The 21,776-nt window shown below is 38.0% G+C and overlaps 1 protein-coding gene across 1 annotated transcript; it reads right to left on the bottom strand.

The window, feature by feature from the left end:
- Positions 1 to 7,217: 7,217 nt before the first annotated feature.
- Positions 7,218 to 20,411, bottom strand: LOC130419811 (myosin heavy chain, fast skeletal muscle-like). The gene is made up of 41 exons (XM_056746789.1): positions 20,313 to 20,411; positions 20,074 to 20,112; positions 19,421 to 19,645; positions 19,139 to 19,282; positions 18,899 to 19,055; positions 18,767 to 18,794; positions 18,552 to 18,660; positions 18,357 to 18,449; positions 18,186 to 18,249; positions 18,005 to 18,103; positions 17,829 to 17,932; positions 17,605 to 17,743; positions 17,399 to 17,517; positions 17,137 to 17,286; positions 16,540 to 16,710; positions 16,149 to 16,449; positions 15,968 to 16,032; positions 15,795 to 15,882; positions 15,561 to 15,678; positions 15,351 to 15,474; positions 13,440 to 13,576; positions 13,109 to 13,364; positions 12,787 to 13,029; positions 12,527 to 12,703; positions 12,305 to 12,450; positions 12,135 to 12,225; positions 11,664 to 12,053; positions 11,461 to 11,587; positions 11,189 to 11,307; positions 10,911 to 11,107; positions 10,443 to 10,626; positions 10,196 to 10,361; positions 9,946 to 10,070; positions 9,036 to 9,344; positions 8,707 to 8,910; positions 8,490 to 8,615; positions 8,210 to 8,380; positions 7,917 to 8,021; positions 7,741 to 7,836; positions 7,515 to 7,646; positions 7,218 to 7,331 (listed from the first exon to the last, which is right to left on the bottom strand). Exons 3-41 carry the CDS (start codon positions 19,625 to 19,627, stop codon positions 7,317 to 7,319), a joined length of 5,796 nt encoding a protein of 1,931 aa, XP_056602767.1. The 5' UTR covers positions 19,628 to 19,645; positions 20,074 to 20,112; positions 20,313 to 20,411; the 3' UTR covers positions 7,218 to 7,316.
- Between the last annotated feature and the right edge of the window lie 1,365 nt (positions 20,412 to 21,776).

Raw genomic sequence — 21,776 nt, 5'->3', positions numbered from 1 at the left:
TAGAGGAAAGTGCTAGAAAAAACGACTTTGTTAAGGTAACCAACACTGGCCTCTGGTAAATCACAACAATCAAGCATGAATGTTCATAGTTCTTTATTATAAAGGGTTTAAATAATTAAAATAAATATTTTCCCAGTTCACAGGTATTACAGTTAATCTTGGAATTGAGAAACTTTTGTTTGATATTCAGGGCACCTCTGAAATGGGACATAATCCAAAACAAAGTATGATCATTATTTAAAGAATACAAATGTCTTGCACAAGCTTTTAAAAGCTTTTTTTTCTCTTTTGAGTCTAGCACAAAAAGACTTTAAACATTGAACTGTTTTATAATCTTCTGTGAATTGATAATTAAATATTTTTGTGAAAATAGACGTTTCTAAAATAAATAATTGATTGATTTGTGATGAGGTTTCGTTTACAAGCAGCAAAAATGCATGGCATTGACACAGGCTTATGATGTAGGCTACCGGTGGTTCTAAACTCTTTGGCCCGCGACGTCAACTTCCTGCAGCCTTAACCATGATCAAACTCACCTGTTTGTAACTCCCCAGTAATGACTTAAACGTCATGCAGCGCTGCGCAAATCCGATCACAGAAACTACATCAAAATACCGTGACAGGGGAATCTGATTGGATCTTATTCCGTAACTATTACAATCGCTCTCGGGGTACTTTGATGTCACACGCCGTCCGGGTGCAGCGCCGCTGTCGCGGACGGCCAAAGACTATAGATAGCAAGAGCCAAAACTCAATACAACGTTCCATTGCAACACCAGCGCCCTGTGATTTCCGCCGTTTCGGGGCGAAAGTGACTCTTTTTTTTCTTTCTCGATAGCAATATGAGCTGCTTTGTAAAACATTGAAGCTGAAATCCAACCTGTATGATGATAATACATGATGACAAAAACATTAGCTCGCCAGAAACCATTTAAGTTAAAAATCATTTTACCCCAAAATGGTGGCGGCACTGTTTGCCAAAAACACCAGAGTTTTGCCTCTTGGTATCTATACTCTTTGGCGCCGCAGCACCTTTTGACGCGACCAAGTATTCCGACCTGCAAGCAGCCTGTGATTGGAGTGTAGCTGCACATATTGCGTAGTAGCGGTACATTTCTTACGCTTTCTTTGGACTAAACTTTGTCACTTCATAACAGTAACAAAAAAGTAGTAAGTCGTTGACAGTGCAGGTAGTTTTAACGTTAGGGTGTCATCGTGGTTTATACGTGTAAAGAGTCTGAGTTCAATGCAGCTTCGATTTCTGCATTGATTTATCTGCATATTAAAATTCACAGAAATCTTGCAAATATCAGATTTCAGTGTGGGCATGCAGAATGTCCTGCTGCATTTCAGACAGGTTCCTTGTCAGGATTAATCCAGAGTCCAGCAAGTCTAGTGCCAAGGTTCAGAGAAGCCAGAAAACTAGAAAGTCAGTACACCAAAAGAGGTCATACATGAACCCAAGTGTCATTTCCTTCATCAGGGACTTCACAGAGTTTGACTGGCAAAATAACTAGATTGAGGTCAATATTTATTTAATCTAAATATTTTTTAAATGTATATTTTATATTTTATAATTTACTATTTATTTTTTGTTTTTCAGAAATCTTCATGTGGAACAACCCGTTCAGCTGTGAATTATTATTATGTTTTCAAATTGTGTTTTACGTTAAAATAGACACAAAGTATTTGTCAAACAGTGTGATCCAGTTGAATAAGTCAAAGCATAAAGTGCTTGAATTCTTACAGTCAGAAACGGTAAAGATACCAAACCAGACTAAGTGATCTTTGATTCATTTCCGTTTTGGCTCTAGGTTCACTTTTAAGCAATATTCCTAAGAAATTAAGTAAACTAAAACCACGTTAATAATTAATTTTTAAGGGGCTGTTTCCAAATCATCTACATTATCTGTAAAAAAACACAGTAACTAACTGGCAGCCATTGACAAGTAACTTACTGTATTTTTAAATACAGTGTATTACTTGGCAATGGCGGCCAATAAATTACTTTAATTTTCAAAAGTTCAAAAACGTTCTTGATTCGTAATGGGGTGTAATGTTACTCGAATTTACGACTGTTAAGGTTTTGTGGTAGTTGTTTATGAGTATCTTGTTTGTCCCGAGCAGTGTTGGGTAAGTTACTCTGATAAAGTAATTAATTACTAGTTACTCATTATATATTCAATAGTGTAATAAGATTACTGTCCAAATTACTCTGTCCAAAAAGTATGTAGTTACTCATTACTAATTACTTTCTATATCCTACACCGACCTTGATTAGTTAAGTGATTCAAGGATAGACATGAAACAGCTTATTTAATTAATTCAAATAAATAATATTATTAACTGACCAAAGTATTACAAATGTGAGCACAGATTTTAAAGTAAGACTTTGAATTTTGATGTCAATTACACTATTGCACACTCATATATTTCACAAAGTATTTAGTTTAAGTACATCAGAAGTAACTGTAATTAAATTACAGAAAACATATGAGTAATCCCTTACTTTACTTTTTCAAGGGAAAAGTAATTAAAATACAGTAACTAATTATTTAGTAACTAGTTACACCCAACACTGGTCCCGAGACATTAAACTATCCACTGACCATCAGGAAACGTCTATCAGGTCTTCACTTTTGCATCATCTTTTGCATATTTGACCCCTGTCCTGCAGTGACTGTGTAATGTTGAGATTGATCTTCACTTTTGCACAGCGAGGACAGTTAAGAGACTTGTATACAGTACAGAACTATCCAAATATTCATAGAACACTCTTGACAGCATGAATTAAATTAAAGAACAGCTCAGAGAAGACCAAATAGCACAGTCAATTGCAATTAAATGCCAGAGAGAAAAGGTGCATCTTGAGCTTTGATTTAAATGCATGCATACCTGGAGATGTTGGTCTAGTGGGTTAAACCACTGAACTGATAAATCAAAGGTTGCTGGTTCGATCCCAGCAGCCACCACCAGTGTGTCCTTGAGCAAGACACTTTACTCCATGCTGCTCCAGGGGGATTGTCCCTGTAATAAGTGCACTGTAAGTCGCTTTGGATAAAAGCGTCTGCCAAATGACTAAATGTAATGTAAATGCATTGTTACCGCATATCTTACATGAAAAGGCTCAATCTACTCTCACTTTAATTTTGGCACAAGGAACATCTAATAGACTCTGGCTGGATGACCTCATAGTCTAAATGGATAATGAATCGTACAGGTGTACAGGAGATAACCGGTTCATTATAATATATTTAAGGCATCTAGTTGAGGTCAAAAGTTCACATCACCTATTGCAGAATCTAGAAAATGTTGAAAATATTGGAATTTTGAAAATTAAGGTTTATTTTAAATATAGTCCTGCTCTGAAAAAGTTATTTTATGACAGAAATGTGAACATAAAGTTCACGAAGAATAATATCAGATTTTTCTGGTCTAACATTTTTATATTTTATTTCCTGAGAAGAATATTAGTGTTTTGTAGCTTCTGAAAGATATATCTAAATGAAACAAATATGTAAGCAAAACAATAACAATTTACACCAAAAAACATTTACAGTGGTTTACACCCACCTGACTTTAAATTAATCGTATTGCTTTTATGAGCATCACTGGATCTTTCTGTTTATTTAAATAGCTGTGTATGAGTCTCATTGATTGTCCTCAATGTAAACAGATGAATCTCAACATCATACTGTTACTGCTGGAAATGGGTCATATATACAAAAATGCTGAAAAAGCAAAGATTCTTGAGGGCCTGGGTAATTTTTTAGAAGGTCAGTGGACAGTTTAATGACTCAGAACAAACAAGAAACCCTTAAACAACAATGACAAAATTAAAAATCATTGATTGTGCAGTTAACATCGTAGTATTATAATCAGGCGGATGTAAACTTTTGACCTGGGGCCTGTTTCAGAAAGCAGGGTAAGTCCAAACTCAGAGTAGGTTGACCCTGGAAAACGGAATAATCAGGCTTTTCCTCTTCAGAAATTGAGGTGTCTCATACTCAGAGTGAGTAACCATATAACCTACTCTTTCTACCTAACCTGGCCGCAAGCTGGTTTTATTCCACAAACCCGGAGTTTGTTACAATCTCTGCCCCTTTTCGAAGCACAAGCGGTTTTGAAATTGCCTACGCCATTTGTTTATTTATTTGTTTTCCCTAATCGCGCACAATTTCGTCACAAAGACATTAAAATGGCATGTCCGTTTATTCAGGAACCCGTATATGAGGATGTTGCATCAATTCCTAGAGAGTTAAATTTACGTCGGTAGAGTTTGGATGTTTAATCATGTAACGGAGGATTTTTTATTTAAGCGATGCTTATTTTCTTTACAGTCCATTATCCACACTCTGCTTCATCTTTACATCACAAACCTCAGTCGTCGTGGCCGTGCTCTTACATCTGAGAAGATTCTTTGTATGGCCTTATGTTTCTTTGCTAATGGTAGCTTTTTTTTACAACACCAGTGATGCAGAACACGTTAGCAACTTTTTGCACATTTTTGTTAAGTTTCTCTGGCCACGAACCTGTGAGAGCCAACAAAGAGGAGTTTCACAGGATTCCAGGAAAATGGTGTACATCTTTGTAAACTAGGCTTATTAAATAAATGTTTCCCAATGTGATTGGGTGCATTGATGGCACTCATATTCCCATCATCGGTCCTTCCCAAAATGCGGTCGATTATGTCAATCTGAAGTCCATCCACAGCATTAATGTGCAGGTTATACTGACTAATGTTTCCTAATGTCAAAGACTGTGTCCAAGAACAGACGCTTACTTCGATGTCTGCGAATGAGAAAGGGGTGAGTACCGTACTTATATACTCCTAGGGTTAAGTGATAATTGGCTAGGACCCTAGGTAGAATGATGACGTAACATTTGATTCTACCCAGTAGAACTTGGCCTTAAGCATACACATCTTTGTTTGTCACTGTGAAGATTATATGTGATGCTGTACACATAATTACAAATGTAGTGTCTAAGTGGCCCGGCTCGGTTCATAATGTATCGCGAGTCATCCCTGTGCAACAGAATGGGCCAAGATAAGTAAATATATAAACTGAACACATGGTCATGTCTGTCTGTCTGTGGAAAAGCACTGAACCATTGTGACCTTGCAGGAGAGACCGATGGCCTTCTGCAGGGTGATAGGGATTACCTGTGCCCAACCTACAGCTCACATAGCTCCTTAACTTGCAACTTAAAAACACAAGACTGAGGTTAGACGCTGAAATCTGCAGACCTAAACCATGGCATTTACTGAACATTACTGACCTGAGTTAATTTGTGTGTCAGAATTTGATGGTTCCTCCTTCTGTTCTGTCATGCTCTGTTCAAAAAAGGAGAAGCATGTCAGTTTGTTCATACGTACCAAGTAGCACTCTAGAGGCCTACTACAGAGTGTGTGATTTGGAGATGCATCATATGAACATTATCACTGTATGCCTCTCTGTGTCAGCAGACAAGGTTTCTTCATCCCCTTCATCCGGTGAAGATGAGCATTTGGTGTAGTATACACTTTTTAAGAATGCCCTTAAATTCTTAGGCATTGGTTAGGCCACTTACAACTGCCTGGGGTTCTGTTGTGACAAGGCAAATATTACCATCAGAATACGCTGGGACAAAGAAAAAAGCAAAAGTGAGATAATTGTAACTATCAGAAAGAGCCTGTAGAAATCAAGATATGTAGGACTCTTAAATATTATATCAGCACTTGTATCCTGGGGAGTGACAGGTTCTGATGAACTCCCTCCCTCAGACATTGGTCGCCAGTGTTGAGGCTCAGGGCCATCTCCTCTGCATCGTTCAGAGGTGGTGGTGCATGTCCTCCTCCGGTTTAACATTCCTCTGCAATTTCTGTTGGCTGATTAGAAATGAAATGGTCAAAGTAATGTCATTACCCTAATTAAGAAAAGCACAGAGGATTTTCTCTGTGGCCATTGCAACCGATGATGACTTTCATTGGTTGTGGTTTCTAGGACTATACAATCCAGATGTCTACAGACAGGATTTAGAAAAACCAGCCATGATTTTCTTGGGAGCAGGTGAGAGCATGGCCAGTTTTCTGTCTTCTACGGCCATAGTGTTCGGTTTCTCATATCCTCATAAGTTTCAAGGCCAGTTTAATTAATATATCAAACATTTCCCAGTCAGGCATCCTACAAGAAAAAGCATTTTATTTCTTTAAACTCACATGCATGAATCATGTTCACTTTCAGCTGCTGCCATGTTCTTTTTATTGCAGAAAGATTGCACTTACATGAAAAAAAACTTAGGTGTGTATATATAAACAGTATATAGAGAGAGAGAGAGAGAGAGAGAGAGAGATATATTTCACATTTTGACAGTTTCAACAAAATGAATATAAAAGTGAATGAAAATTTCACTTACGCATTGACACGTGAAGCAATTGTCTCCCACGCCGACTCTCTTTCTTTTACTGCTGCGGCTGTGTTGCTTTTCTTTCAAAAAATATGCTCATATTCACTGTACACTTGTAACAGTTCCTCCAACAATTATCAGCATTTTCCAGACTCTGCATGGGGGACTTTAAATGTTACAGTGTACAAAATATTATTATTATGTGGTATACTGTAACAGATGCCTGAACTGTCTTCTGTACCTAATAAAACTAGTAACAGTGTCCAAATATCTTAAAAACAATCACAAGATGTTGTAGATATGTTATAGTTTAGCAGTTGAACATAAAACATAAACATTTACATAATAACTGGTGTTGGTTATTCTGTAAAAATTATAATAATAAATTATTTGAGCTTGTTTATCTGAGACTCACTAATATCAGCACGCTTTTTACTTTCCTTTAACTTGTTCTCTTTAGTTTGCACATAGGTGAACATTAGCTTGCTCTTCATAAAAGGCAAGCACACCAGTGAATTAACTAATTTAAATTGTGTGACAATGAAATGTAAATAGATAAGTTGATCACAGAGTTTAATTCAGCCTCCTAGAACATGCGATTTAAGTTTATTACACAAATTCTGCCATCCGAAGACCTTGAAACTCTGAACCATAAAGGTTTAAGTTTTGATATACTTCTTTAAACCACAAAATAAATGTAAATATGTCATTTAAAACTCATTAACACAATGCCAACTAAGCTGAGTGCTAAAGTGATATTGTTATGTGTCCCAGTAGTTGTATGGTGGTCTTAACATAATTTCTTTTGAAAATGAAATAAACCAAGGATATACATTCTTCATCATGATTTTTATTGTAAAAGGACTTTCCACAAAATATCATATTATATGATTTAAGTAGATTTTCCCTTTAGGTTCAGGTTGTAGGTGTCACTCTTCTTTTGCCTAAGGATAAAATATTTAAATTAGACAAACTGCCAGTAAACCATTTTTAATAATAAGCTGAATGCAGTCTCCATGCTTTTCGGAATGTATTCGTGTTTTTATTTAAATGAAAAAGCTAACTTATTTGAACTTTGTAAATGCAACAAAACATTCACAGACCGTGAAGAATGTTATTCAACTGACCTTTCCAACATCTCGGCTCTTGGCTCTGAGTTTGTTGACCTGAGACTCAGAAATGTCAGCACGCTCCTCAGCCTCCTCCAGCTCATGCTGCACCTTCCTTAACTTGGACAGGGTAGAGTTGGCTTGTTCCTCCTTAAAAAGAAATGTTAGACATGTTAGAAACTACGCTTCGTAAATAAGTATGCAACTGTATATGTGAATTAAAACATGCAGATGTTTTACATACCGCCTCTTCAGCCTGCCTCTTATATCCTTTAACTTTCATTTGAAGCTTGTCAACTAGATCCTGAAGTCTTGAGACATTCTTCTTATCCTCATCTGTCTACAAACCATTTTAAATGTTTTAATATAAATCATGTTTAACTTTTACACTTGGGTCTATAAACATGGTTAAAAAGATACCTGGTAGGTGAGCTCCTTTACTCTCCTCTCATATTTGCGGACACCTTTAACAGCATCAGCTCCACGTCTCTGTTCAGCCTCAACTTCAGTCTCAAGCTCACGAACCTACAGAAGAACATATAGGGTAATACAGAAATGTACAACTTGGTTAGTGCCTCTTAGTCATTTTGGAACAGTATAATATTTGACTAACTGTCAATGTCAAAAGTGGCAACAACCTCAACAACAATTTGCAGAGACATTATTTTGACAGTAAATAAAATTATGTCTTATGTGGTTCTGAAAATACTCACTCTGCTTTCCAGTTTCTGGAGTTGTTTCTTTCCTCCCTTCATGGCCAAATTCTCAGCCTCATCCAGACGGTGCTGCAGGTCCTTTACTGTGACCTCAAGATTCTTTTTCATCCTCTCCAGATGAGAGCTGGTGTCCTGCTCCTTCTTAAGCTCTTCAGCCATCATGGCAGCCTGTAATTCAAAAGAACATCCTCTTGTTTCAAATTGATTGCAAAACCATTACATTTCAAATAATTAGGACCATAACTATATTTTAAATCTGTAGCTCTTCATTACTCACATCAGTGATGGCCTTCTTGGCCTTCTCTTCTGCATTTCTTGCTTCCTGTACAGTGTCATCGACTTCACCCTGGACCTGAACAAGGTCAGACTCAAGCTTCTTCTTGGTGTTCAGGAGACTTGTGTTCTACACATTGGATGAAAAACATTAGAATAGAAAGCAGTGTTCAAATAAAATAAATAAAATAGAAGACAATATAACAAGATAATGTTGTTACCTGAGAGTGAAGCAGTCCAACACGCTCACTGATATCCACCAGCTCTTGTTCAGCCACTTTGCGACCTCTCTCTGTCTGCTCCAGAGCAACTCTCAGCTCTTCAATCTCAGCTTGCATCAAAGTATTTCTGCGCTCCACCATGGCCGCCTGCTCCTTCATGTCTTCATGTCCTCTCACGGCATCATCAAGATGAAGTTGGGCATCCTGAACATATCATTAGATTTTCTACAAGCCTGTGTCTAAACTTTTACTAAAGATACCTCAGTAATATTATTCAAGGCATACTGTATGCTCTTCATTTACGCTAAAGTGAAAGGGAAGTCACATACCTTGAGTTGTCCCTGAACATTCCTCAGCTGTTTCTGGGCCTCAGCAGCCTGGCGATTGGCATGGCTCAGCTGAATCTCCATCTCATTAAGGTCTCCCTCCATCTTCTTCTTGATTCTTAGAGCATCATTTCTGCTCCTGACTTCAGAGTCCAGAGTGCTCTGCATGGATTCGATGATTCTCTGGCTGTTTCTCTTGATCTGCTCCATCTCCTCATCCTTCTCTGCAAGCTTCCTGTCAATCTCACCCTTCACCTGATTCAGCTCAAGCTGGACACGGAGAATCTTTGACTCCTCATGCTCCAGGGTGCCCTGTTAAATGAGGAAAACAAGACAACATGAGTAAATACAACCAGCACACTGGTTCTAGATATATTCTTTTATACTTAAAATCCACAGACCCTTTACTTTTACATAATAAATATCACATGGCTCTTTCTACGGTCTTTCTAATTTCCGCTTGCTCTTTTCTCTCCTCAACATAAGTTTCTTATGGTACTCGGCCCTACTTCGTTTTCTAAAGCTTTGAAAAAATACTAACCCAGTCTTTAACATTAGTTAACTACATTACTAGCCAGACCAAAGTAGCCTACTTGTACAACATTTATTTATTTTAGTTAAATTAATACAATTGTTATCAAATTAATTTAATCAATGCATTATGCTTTTTCCGTAAAAATAAAATTGTTCTTCTCAAATGATTATAATGTTACAGTATGTGCAAACAGATAACGTATAATGGACAATTATATTGAGATATTATTTGAACGTAATTTTAAACAATAATGTTTATATGGCACAGTGAGTATCAAGAAAAATGTAACGGTACGCAATGTAATAAAAACGGTTGCCGGACCCTGAGATAGCATATTAATCTAAAGTCTACTTTCTTCCTTCATCTCCAGATACTCACTTCAGCCTCCTCCAGGGCGGTTTGAATCTCAGCCTTCTCAGTCTCTACGGTTTTCTTGGACTTTTCCAGCTCATGAATGCTCTTACCAGTCTCACCCAACTGCTCAGTCAGATCTGAGATCTCCTCTACAGAATAGACATAAATATGATCAGCCCATACTGAAAAGTACAATACTCACTGAAATTTAGCAATCCAGACACACATTAAGACACATTCAGGTTAATATTGCATTGAACAATTTCATTCTTACGCTGCAGATTCTTGTTTTCTCTCTTGAGTGTCTCCAGATGATCCAAAGACTCCTCATAGGAATTCTTTAACTTGAACAGTTCAGTGCTGAGCGAGCGAGTCTCTTTCTGGGCACCTTCCAGCTCTGCCTGACCCTCTTCGTACTTCTGCTTCCAATCTGCCAGAACCTTTGGGTCAGAGTAAATATTATTAGTTTGTAGAGTGCTGAAAAGGTAGTTCTATTTCTAAAAACCTTATGACCAAATTACCTTGTCGAAGTTCCTCTGTTTCTTGTCAAGGTTAGCAGCCAATGAATTTGCTCTCTCCACATCTATCATAAGGTCCTCCACTTCACCCTGAAGTCTCTGCTTAGTCTTCTCCAGAGAGGCACATTTGGAGTTTACAGCCTCAATTTGTTCTTCTGCCTCTTGCAGACGCTGAGCCAGCTTCTTCCTGTTGTGCATATTGTAAACATTGGTCAATACATACTGAAATATGTAATTTTTTTACAAATGTTTTTTTTTTTCAAAAATAGGACAGTGGAGAACAGACAGGAACATATTTGTATAGAGACGGGGGGTGGGAATGGGAAACGACACTAGAATTAGGAATAGAACTTGGGTCGACCGCAAGTGCACTCGCACTTCATTTTGGCACACTAACCACAAGACCATTGGTAGCGACGTAACATGTAATTAAAAAAAACATTATAAAATATTTTTTTCAGAAATTCATACTTGGCCTCTTCAAGTTCCTCTGTGCGCTGAACGGCATCGGTTTCATATTTGCTTCTCCACTGAGCAACCTCACTGTTTGCCTTAGACATTCCCCTCTGGAGCTCAGCCTTTGCCTCCTGCTCTTCCTCAAACTGCTCACGGAGCAGGTCACAGTCATGACGGGCTGACTGCACTGCATGTGCCAAAGCATTCTTAGCCTAGAAGAACAAGTCAGATGCTACTATCTTTGTTTTGTAGTTAATGACAAATGTGAGGGAGCAATGATTCTGTTGTATCACCTTAACCTCCTCTTCAGTATGTCTCTTAAGCTCCTCAATTTGCTGAGTGAAAGCTTGTTTGCCTCTGGTGAGCTGAGAAACAAGAGCTTCCTTCTCCTCCAGCTGACGGCCAAACTCACCTTGTGAGATTTAGATTCACTATGTCACATTGTGCTTTATCTGTTTCAGTCAGTTATTAAACTCTATGAAGTATGTTTGTTGCAATTACTCTTTAAAAATAATTTTCCTTTGAATATATTCATGTATTGCTTAACACTCAATTTTTTTGTTACCATTTTCAGTTTGAAGTCTTGCTCTTTGAGCACTCATGTCATTTATTTGGCGAACATTCTCATCATACTTGGTCTTGATTTCACTGAGTTGGTCCTCCAGTGTGCGGCACATCTTCTCAAGATTTCCCTGAAAACAAAACACCATGGATGTTTGACCATCTAAACCATGTTTTACATATTTCTCTAAAGAAACAATTCTCAACCTTTGCTTTGGCAACAGCCTCCATGTTGCTGGAGAGATCATCAATTTCCATTTTGTATTCACTCTTTTCTTTCTCAAGCTTCTGCTTGACACGCTGGAGGTTGTCGATTTGCTCTCCCAGCTCGGCCACACTGTCTGCCTGTTTCTTGCGGAGGGCAGAAGCGGTAGCTTCATGCTGAAGGGTGGACTCTTCCAGATCACGACGCAGCTTCTGAAATTCAGCTTCACGCTTCTTGTTCATCTCGATCTGAGCAGAAGTTGCTCCTCCAGCTTCCTCAAGTCTCTCGCTGATCTCCTCAAGTTCCCTGGAAAGATCAGCTCGCTGCTTCTCAACCTTTGCACGAGCAGCACGCTCAGCCTCAATCTCTTCCTCCAGCTCCTCAATGCGTGCCTACAAGAGCAAATATTGAAATCTGCTTTAATATTCTTAAATTAACCTTTTTGAAGAATGCCACAAACATTCTAAAAATACCTGAAGCTCCTTGATCTTCTTTTGAAGTTGAGCTCCAAGAGATTGTTCATCTTCAATCTTACTGAGCAGCTGGCTTGTTTCAAAATCTTTCCTGTAGGCATTTAACAAAACCATGTATGAAACGTCACAAGACAACAGTACAGTATTAATTGAAGCATGTTTTTAATAACTTTTTCAGCTTCTCATCAGATTGCTGCTTCTCATTCTCCAGGTCCATGGTGGTCTCCTGGGATAGTTTAAGATCTCCTTCAAGCTTTCTCTTGGCTCTCTCAAGGTCCATACGGAGCTTCTTCTCTTGCTCCAGGGAACCTTCAAGCTATGAGACAACATAGAGCATGTTTTAAAATAAATGTAGGCAAAAAATATTTTTGAGTAATAGAGAAAATACTCACATCATCAACTTGTTGCTCAAGCTTTGTCTTGGATTTGGTCAGGGTATTGACTTTGTCCTCCTCTGCCTGGAGATCGTCCAGAGTCTGCTGATGTGCCTCTTGAAGAGCTTTCTTCTCCTTTGTCAGCTTGGCAACGCTCTCATCCTGAGATGCCATTTCCTCAGTCAGGTTCTTGACCTGATATGTGATAACATAGGATCTTGTTTTTTTCCGATTCAAATTTTATAACAAATGTGTAATGGCAAATAAAAAACAAAAACCTTATTCTCAGTGGCATGTTTCTCCTTCTCAACTTTAGCCAAGGTGAGCTCCAGGTCATCAATGTCTTTCTTCAGTTCAGAACACTCATCTTCCAGTTTCCTCTTCTTGGCTGTAAGTTCAGCATTGATTTCTTCTTCATCTTCCAGTCTCTCAGTCGTCTCTTTCAGTTTAGCTTCAAACTGGATTTTGCTCTTGATCAAACCCTCACACCTCTCCTCAGCATCTGAGAGATTATCAGATTCCTGAAGAAAAAAAAGCTCCTTTTTAAAAGCAAGAAAACCTCAATTTCTAATTAATTGGCATTCAATAAAGTATACTTACAGAGGCCACTTGCAACTGCAGATCATTTTTCTCTTGCAGCAGAGCAACCATCTTTTCTTCAAGCTCCTTCTTTTTAGCTTCAGCCTTGACAAGGTCTTCTTTGCATTTTGTAAATTCCTCTTTCATACCTGACAGCTCCTTCTCAGTCTCAGCACTCTTCAGCAGAGGTTTAATCTTGTAGTAAACCTTCATCCATGGCCAGTGTTTGACATTCATGAATGAGCGGATGTTGTATTGAATGGTGTAAATGGACTCCCTGTGAATAGTCATTAAATGTAATTCATATCAGGACTACTATGAGTATTAGAGTTATTTCTTTCATTATGCTCACCTCCTCTGCATCATCTTCACAAACTCTCTCCTCATGAGGAAACCACGGAAGAGAGCCTGAGTCATTGTGACCAGATTAGCCAGTTTCTCATCACGCATCTCCTCAAGAGTACCCAGAAGACCAGCTTTGAAGAACACCTGCATTTAGGCAAAATAATAGACAGAATTTTGGGGCAGTTTCCCAGACAGGGATCATCTTAATCCAGGACTAGGCTTTTGCTTAATTAGGACATTCAGTAGTTTTTACAAACATGCCTAACAACACAATGACACTGACCACCCCCTGTGGTGAAAATCAAGTTTTTAATGTTGTTTATAATATGTGAGGTTTTTAATATGCTTCAAAGCCCAAGTAAAATCAAAATTAAAGGTTTTTTTTCGCTTTAATTAAAAGTATATTAGCCTTAAGGTCGTCAATAAACTGATATGCTCCTACGCGGTGACAAAATTCCAATTTAGAAGAAATAATTGTTTAAAACTGACAGCCTTATCTTACGCACAAAAAAATCTAGAAATTCCATGACATCACACTACAGTTCAGCCTCTCTTCAAAGTTCTTGTCCAATCAAATCTGCTTTAGAATCTGAAGAGTCCTGCCCCCTTCACTAGGAGATCTGCAGAAGCAGCGCCTCAAATCAGTCACTTGTTTTTACATTTAGTATGTCCTACATGGTGAATAGGGCATAATACACTAGATCGGATATGTTCCCAGAAATTATAGATCCTCCTCCTTTTTTAACTGATCTCTGACACTAGGATGCGTGCCTAAAGCATTTAAGGTGGCTCTTATAAGGCCTATTGTAAAAAAAAACACAGCCCCTAGGAAATACTGTAGGTAACTACAGGCCTATATCGAATCTACCTTTCATTTCTAGAGTACTTAAAAAAGTAGCTTCATCTCAATTTTGTTCCTTCCTCCAAAGGAATGACATCATTTAAGAACTCTGGATTTAAATGACATCACATTACAGAGACTGCGTGGATCAGAGCTACAAATGATCTGCTTTTGGCGTCTGACCGTGACTGTATCTCGTTATTGGTGCCTTGAAGATTTTTGTGCTGCATTCGAAACCAATGACCACATTACTCTCTTACAAAGACTTTACGTCTGCTTTAATGGAATAGCTTTAAAATGGTTTAAATCTTACTTATCCGACCTTTTCAATTTGTAGCAACAAATAATGTGGTGTCCATTTTAAGAATATATCCAATCTACCTCATATGCTTCTATACTACAAATCCTCTAAGAGTTTAGGCTGCATTAGTACTACATGTACTTGTTGCAACAAAGGGAGAACAGTGCTCTACTCTCAGCTGTCTTTTCTCATTTTTCCGAGGTTACCACAGCGAGCAGGACGCAGTCTATGCCCAGACCAGATGGTAGAGCTGAGACAAAAAGCGGTAACCCGACAAGTCTTCATTACAAAATCTCAACTGCTTTAAGTATATTAATGATCATATTAAACCTTTATCTACCTTTTTACTTTGTTTAATTTCTTTTTATTTAGCCTAGTTGTGAAACATTGACGAGCTTGTAGAGATGCTGCACTTTTTGCCAGATGGGAACTGCTTCCCCTGAAGATTTTCTTTTGTCCATTGGAGTTTTGGGTTCCTAGACATCGCTTGTATACTGGTTTGCACTGTTTTTCTGACCAGGGGAGCTGATGACATCAGCTTTAGAATGTAAAGTTTTTGTATTTATTAATATTATTTAGGAATTTATAGTCCGTATAATATTTGACCTGTGTTTCTCTCTCCTTTGTGTGACAAAAGATGTCAGTGCAAGTTTGGACAGCTCTGACATGTATTTTAGTCTAGGACTAGAAAGATTCCCTGTCCTGAAAACCGCCACTTGGAGTTTATACTAAACATTATTTCTGAAAAAAATATAATTGTAAAGCAGAATGTGAACCTTTGTGTGTCCAAATCTGTACTCTTCATGATCAACATCGATGGATCCCAGGAGTTTCTCAGAAGCTTTCTTGTTGTCCATGAAAGTTCCCTCAGGGATAACACTGGCATTCAGTACCTTGTATCTGTGGATGAATCAAACTGCTTTAGATCTTTGATTTTATGAAGATTAGCCTCAAACAAGAATCAACATTTTCATGGTCCCATTTACCTCTGTTTGAAGTCAGCATAGGGGATTCTGCTGGGGAAGCCCTTTCTGCAGATTCTGATACCTTCCAGGACACCGTTACACCTCAGCTGGTGGATAACCAGGAAGTTCTCCATGAGACCTATGAAAAACAGTGGATGGCATTAGTTTGGTAGATGAACCAAATGTTATGTCTCATTAACATAACTTTAATATCCTTTCTATATCAGAATTAATGTCAGCGCTTTATTATTTTACCTGGAGTCTTGGACTCATTGGGAATTAGACAACGTACAAAGTGGGGGTGAGTGCTCCTCAAGTTGGTCATTAGCTTGCCCAGATTCTCCTGTAACATCGCTCACAGTTTCAGTGTTATCATTCACCATTAATTCAATCATTATTTAGTTTTATAATTTTGGACAATGACATACTCTGAACTGAGAAGACACAGTCTGCATGGAACCACCCTTCTTCTTGCCTCCCTTTCCTCCCTTCTCTGTTTAAGAAGGATAAAGATGAACACATATAATATAATATAATAATATGCAATACTAATTTAGAGTTAGAGTAACTGGTAAATCATTACATTAACAAAGTGGGTTTTTTAATTACCTTCAATAACAGGTGGGTAGAAAGTACTCAGCAGTTTGAAAGAAGACTTCTGGTACAGCTGTATAACAGACTCATTCAGTGGATCCTTGTTCTTGTCCAGCCAGCCAGTAACGTTGTAGTCCACAGTTCCAGCATAGTGAACCAGGGAGAAGTGAGCCTCGGGCTTGCCTTTGACAGGCTTTGGTTTCTGGAAAGCATTACACTTGCCAAGATGCTGATCAAACAGCTTGTTCTTGAATGTAACGTCTGAGGCCTTGGGGAACATGCACTCTTCTTCAAGGATGGAGAAGATACCCATGGGCTGTTTTTAAAAAAGGGGAGTTATACTTGTGTCACAGAGATTGAAAATCGAAAATTATTTACATGAAGAGTTTTATAAACCAGTCAAAACCTTCTCAATGAGCTCGATGCAAGCAGCCAAGTCCATGCCAAAGTCAATGAATGCCCAAACAATGCCCTCCTTCTTGTACTCCTCTTGTTCCAGCACAAACATGGTGTGGTTGAAAAACTGTTGCAGTTTCTCGTTAGTGAAGTTGATGCACAGCTGCTCCATACTGTTATACTGGAGAGAGAGATAAAGAAACATTTTCTGAAAACTGGATATGAACACAGATTTTAATATTACAAAAAAAAAATTCTGTGGCGGGGCTCTTATGAGGCCCTTGTCAGCCTGCGCTAAGAGAAAGTAGACAAGGCGACATAGAAAAAGCTTATTTTTTGCCACAAGATATTCTTTTCAAACCAAAGTAATGATACAGTTCATGTCCTTTTTAATCATTGATCTGAAATATGCTGTTAATCAGGATTTTTGCCAGTGATTTTAGAAATATCTGCCTTCCCCCATTTAAATAGATAGATTTAAAAATGAATATATTGCTATGACTCAAATTGCTGCTCAGAGCCATCGCAAACATGGCCGTCGAGTGGCACGACTTCCGTAAATGGACTTTGATGTGAATCAGAATGGAGAAAAGATAATAATTCTTACATCAAAGATCTCAAAACCAGCGATATCCAGCACACCAATGTAGGATGATCTGGCTTGTTTTGTGTCCAGCTGCTGGTTGATACGAACAACCATCCACAAGAACATCCTCTCATAGATAGATTTGGCCAGAGCGCTAACAGAGTTGTAGACCTGTAGATATAATACAGTGTACATTTAATTTGAAGCTATGCTTTTGTAATTATTAGACAGATTTATAATTGTCATGTTTAAAATGTTGTTGTTTGCATATGTTACTACATACCTGTGGTACGGTCTGACCTTTGGTCACATACTCATTTCCAACCTTCACTCTTGGGTAGCACAAAGCCTTCAGCATATCAGCGGAGTTCAAGCCCAAAAGGTATGCAACTTTGTCAGCATCTGGAATTTTGTGGTTGAAATCTCAAATGTATTATATCTAGTCCCATGACCATTTTTCAACATGCAAATAGAATCACAAAGTCTCACCCTCATTGCCATCAGGCTCAGCCTGTTCCTCACGCTGCTTCTGCTTGAACTTCATGTTACCATGATGCAGCACTGCTCCTGTGAACTTGTAGATGCTCATCTTCTCCTCATGAGTAAAGCCCAGAATGTCAATAGCAGTCTGGAAATAACAAATAGGTATAAGCCATAGCACCTGCCATATATATGTAGAATTTCATTCCCATTATCAAATAATAATGACTCACATCAGTGGCAACCAGCTCCTCTTTATCATCAATGCTTGCCACAGTGATGTGACCCTGACTGCACATGGGGAAGTCATAGGGGTTGGTGGTGAGGAGCGTCATTTCTGTAACATACAAAGTGCATTGTTGAGTATTTTACAACATTATCTACCATTTTAAAGTTCTGAATGACCTACCAATCAGCTCAGGCTTGTGGTTGGTCATCATCTGGTAGAAGATGTGGTAGCCTCTCTCATCTGAAAGCTGGAATGTCACTCTAGACTTCTCCAGCAGGTCTGGTCAAGAAATTAAGTTTTTAGTGGTAATCAAACAGTTGCCTATGTTTCAGATTGGAAATTCTCTTTAACTGTCACTTACATGTCTCAATATCAGCACTAGCAAGTTTTCCAGAGTTGCCAAAGTGAATTCTGATGAATTTACCCTGTTCAAATAAAATACATTTAAATTGCTTTTGTTGCAACAAGGCTTTCACAATAAATATTTATATATAAAAATAACTTATTGTACTCTTTGAAACTGAAAACTTACAAAACGAGAGGAGTTGTCATTTCTCACGGTCTTGGCATTACCATAAGCCTCAAGCAAAGGGTTAGCAGCAATGATCTGGTCCTCAAGAGATCCCTGTGAGTTAAGAAGTTTAATGTATCAACTTAAATTAATAATAATAATATTAATAGAGAGTTCCATTTTTATGTATTTAGAACATTGATTTTTGTATCGCACCTTCATTTGGCTGACAGCTTCTTTCTTCTTGTCAGTATGCACTGCAACTGTGGCAAAGTACTGAATGACACGTTTAGTGTTTACAGTCTTTCCAGCACCAGATTCTCCACTGGTTTACAAGAGATGATTATCAGACAGAATATGATAAGACAAATAAAAATCTCATGAGAGTAATATATAACAGTTTTTAACATCTCATAAAAATAAAAACATACGTGATCAGGACAGACTGGTTCTCTCTGTCTGTAAATTGAATGGTAATTTTGTTTAGATAATTGATTCATTAATACCAGAAACCATAATTTAGAAAATCAATATCACTTTGCCCTTCAAAATTCAGCACTTACCAATGAGCATGAACTGATAGGCATTGTCAGAGACAGAGAAGATGTGGGGTGGGGCCTCCATACGCTTTTTGCCTCTGTAGGCAGCCACCACTTCTGAATCATACACTGGGAGCCACTTGTAGGGGTTCACAGTAGCACAGAAGAGTCCTGAGTAGGTCTGAAATGAACAGAGAAACCATCCGATTGCAGCATCACAGTCATAATGAACTTGAATGATGTTTTACTTTCTGCTAAACTTACATAGATCATCCATGCTGCGTAACGCTCTTTGAGGTTATACAGCACAGAGGCTTCATTGAGATGGGTCATCATGGCCATGTCCTCAATCTTGTCATACTTGGGTGGATTCATTGGGGTAACATCAGCCTCCTTAACAGTTTTCTCCTATTAAAGGCAGAGTAGATAATTTGGAAAATGCTAATGTTTGCCTCCTTAGCAACTCTCTCCTGTTAAAGTGATTCAGCAAATATCAGATTTGTACGTTTTTTTAATGATGATTTTTGAGAAATGTGGATATTTTACCTCCTTAGTATCAAGCACAATAACAGTGACTTTGTCACCATCTTTGCTCTTGATTGTTCCTTTGAGGTACAGCTCTTTGACATCAGTCACATAGCAGGCAGCCTTAGCATCAAAGGGTGCGCTCTGAGCCTCAATTCTCTCCCTCTCAGGCTTACGGAGATAAATGGCAGCTTTGCCATAAATGGCCATCTCCGCGTCAGTACTCATGGTGGCGGTTTATTAAAACTGGGAAACAAAATAGTGATGCCATAGATTCAGAAATGTTTTTGGTTCCAAAAGAACCACTCACTCTAAGGTTTTTACAAGAACATTTAATACTTAGCTTTTATATTTTAAAACAACTATTTTCCACAACAAAGTGCTTTTCGTGACACAAAAAGGTTCTTCATGGAACCATCAGACCCAAAAAAATTTGTTACGCCATAGCAAATTACCCTTATTTTGAGTATATTTTTCATTACCACACACATTCATGTAAATTACTGTATAGTTGATTAATATAACAATGTGACATAAATAACTCTTAACTCAATAATTAAAGACTTAGCACACTAACTATAGGCAGCACACAAATATAATATACTCCCAAGTTGCTCCTGTAATATTCACATACATCTCTAAAGCAGTAATACAACAACGTATGGGTCACCTACCTTTCTTGTCCCTTGGTATCATATGAAATGTCCACAGCCCTGTCAAGTAATTTAGTTACACACTGATTGCATTAACATCTCATATGTGTCGGTCAAACAAGATAACTTAAATCGATCTATGTTACTTTATGTATTAAAAATGCATTGTTCCAGGCTAATAACTTCAAATTGTAATTCTGCACAATGTATAGTGTCTAGACAAACTACGTTATACACTGCAAGGTACTTCAGCATCTTACCACAAGTTGTATCTTCTCCTGTCTCCGAGCTCCTTGTGCTCTCCTCCAAACTTTTATTGAAGCTATCTTGCACACTAAGCAATGGCTATGTATGGAACAGCATGAGTGACCTAACGAAAATAGATATGACAGCCATTGAAATAACAGTTATATGTTTGAAATCAATCTGATTCATTTAAAGATTCGGCAAAGATCACACATGCAGATCAAATTTAATAGAAATATCATATATGGTTATGATCATATGTCTTTTTTCATTATACATACAGGTATAGTGTGAGTGAGTGAGTGAGTGAGTATGTGCATGTTGCATTTAATAAAGATGCATGTACCTTTTCTGTGTGAAAAATAGTTTGAGTTGCTAATTAAAATACATTTCCAAAAACATGAGAAACATACATGACATTAATGCTTAACTATTTTTATCACAAGTAAACACTTCACATAAACTTCCTTATAAAACTGCTGCCTTGTTAAATATGTCATGATGGTATACTGCCAGTGACGGAGTATTATAGTGTCTATTTATACCATTTTGCAACTGATGCATTTTATAATTTGGATGAGTGGACTATAACACTCGATGAAGTAAAAGTGCTTCAGTTTATTTGCCACATTTCTTAGGTCTTCTGTCTCCCGTTTATCTGAAATACCAGATATATTATATATTTGATCATTAAAATAACCAAGCAGACCCTCATTGAATAAATGTTTGTGAGTATCCGTTTTATGATATGATCATTATACAGTGAGGAAAATAAGTATTTGAACACCCTGCTATTTTGCATGTTCTCCCACTAAGAAATCATGGAGGGGTCTGAAATTGTCATCGTAGGTGCATGTACACTGTGAGAGACATGATCTAAAAAAAAAAAAATCCAGAAATCACAATGTATGATTTTTTTTTTAACAATTTATTTGTATGATACAGCTGCAAATAAGTATTTGAACACCTGAGAAAATCAATGTTAATATTTGGTACAGAAGCCTTTGTTTGCATTACAGAGGTCAAACGTTTCCTGTAGTTTTTCACCAGGTTTGAAACACTGCATGAGGGATTTTGGCCCAACTCCTCCACACAGATCTTCTATAGATCAGTCTGGTTTCTAGCCTGTCGCTGAGAAACACGGAGTTTGAGCTTCCTCCAAAGATTCTCTATTGGGTTTAGGTCTGGAGACTGACTAGGCCACGCCAGAACCTTAATATGCTTCTTACAGAGCCACTCCTTCGTTATCCTGGCTGTGTGCTTCGGGTCATTGTCATGTTGGAAGACTCAGCCTCGACCCATCTTCAATGCTCCAACTGAGGGAATGAGGTTGTTCCCCAAAATCTTGCAATACATGGCCCCGGTCATCCTCTCCTTAATGCAGTGCAGTCGCCCGGTCCCATGTGCAGAAAAACACCCCCAAAGCATGATGCTACCACCCCCATGATTCACAGTAGGGATGGTGTTCTGGGATGGTA

The sequence above is a fragment of the Triplophysa dalaica genome, chromosome 4 (genome assembly GCF_015846415.1).
Source record: "Triplophysa dalaica isolate WHDGS20190420 chromosome 4, ASM1584641v1, whole genome shotgun sequence".
Classification (NCBI taxonomy): Eukaryota; Metazoa; Chordata; class Actinopteri; order Cypriniformes; family Nemacheilidae; genus Triplophysa; species Triplophysa dalaica.
The sequence above is the reverse complement of the archived record's forward strand: the minus strand, read 5'-3'. Positions and strand labels throughout refer to the sequence as shown.

Excerpts from the sequence above, each read along its gene's own strand:
- LOC130419811 (XM_056746789.1), bottom strand. The coding sequence starts at position 19,627 with ATGAGTACTGACGCGGAGATGGCCATTTATGGCAAAGCTGCCATTTAT. Across the intron at positions 16,033-16,148 it reads CTACCCACCTGTTATTGAAG|AGAAGGGAGGAAAGGGAGGC; the intron begins GTAATTAAAAAA and ends CTTCTTAAACAG. Across the intron at positions 7,647-7,740 it reads AGAGGCAGGCTGAAGAGGCG|GAGGAACAAGCCAACTCTAC; the intron begins GTATGTAAAACA and ends TTTCTTTTTAAG.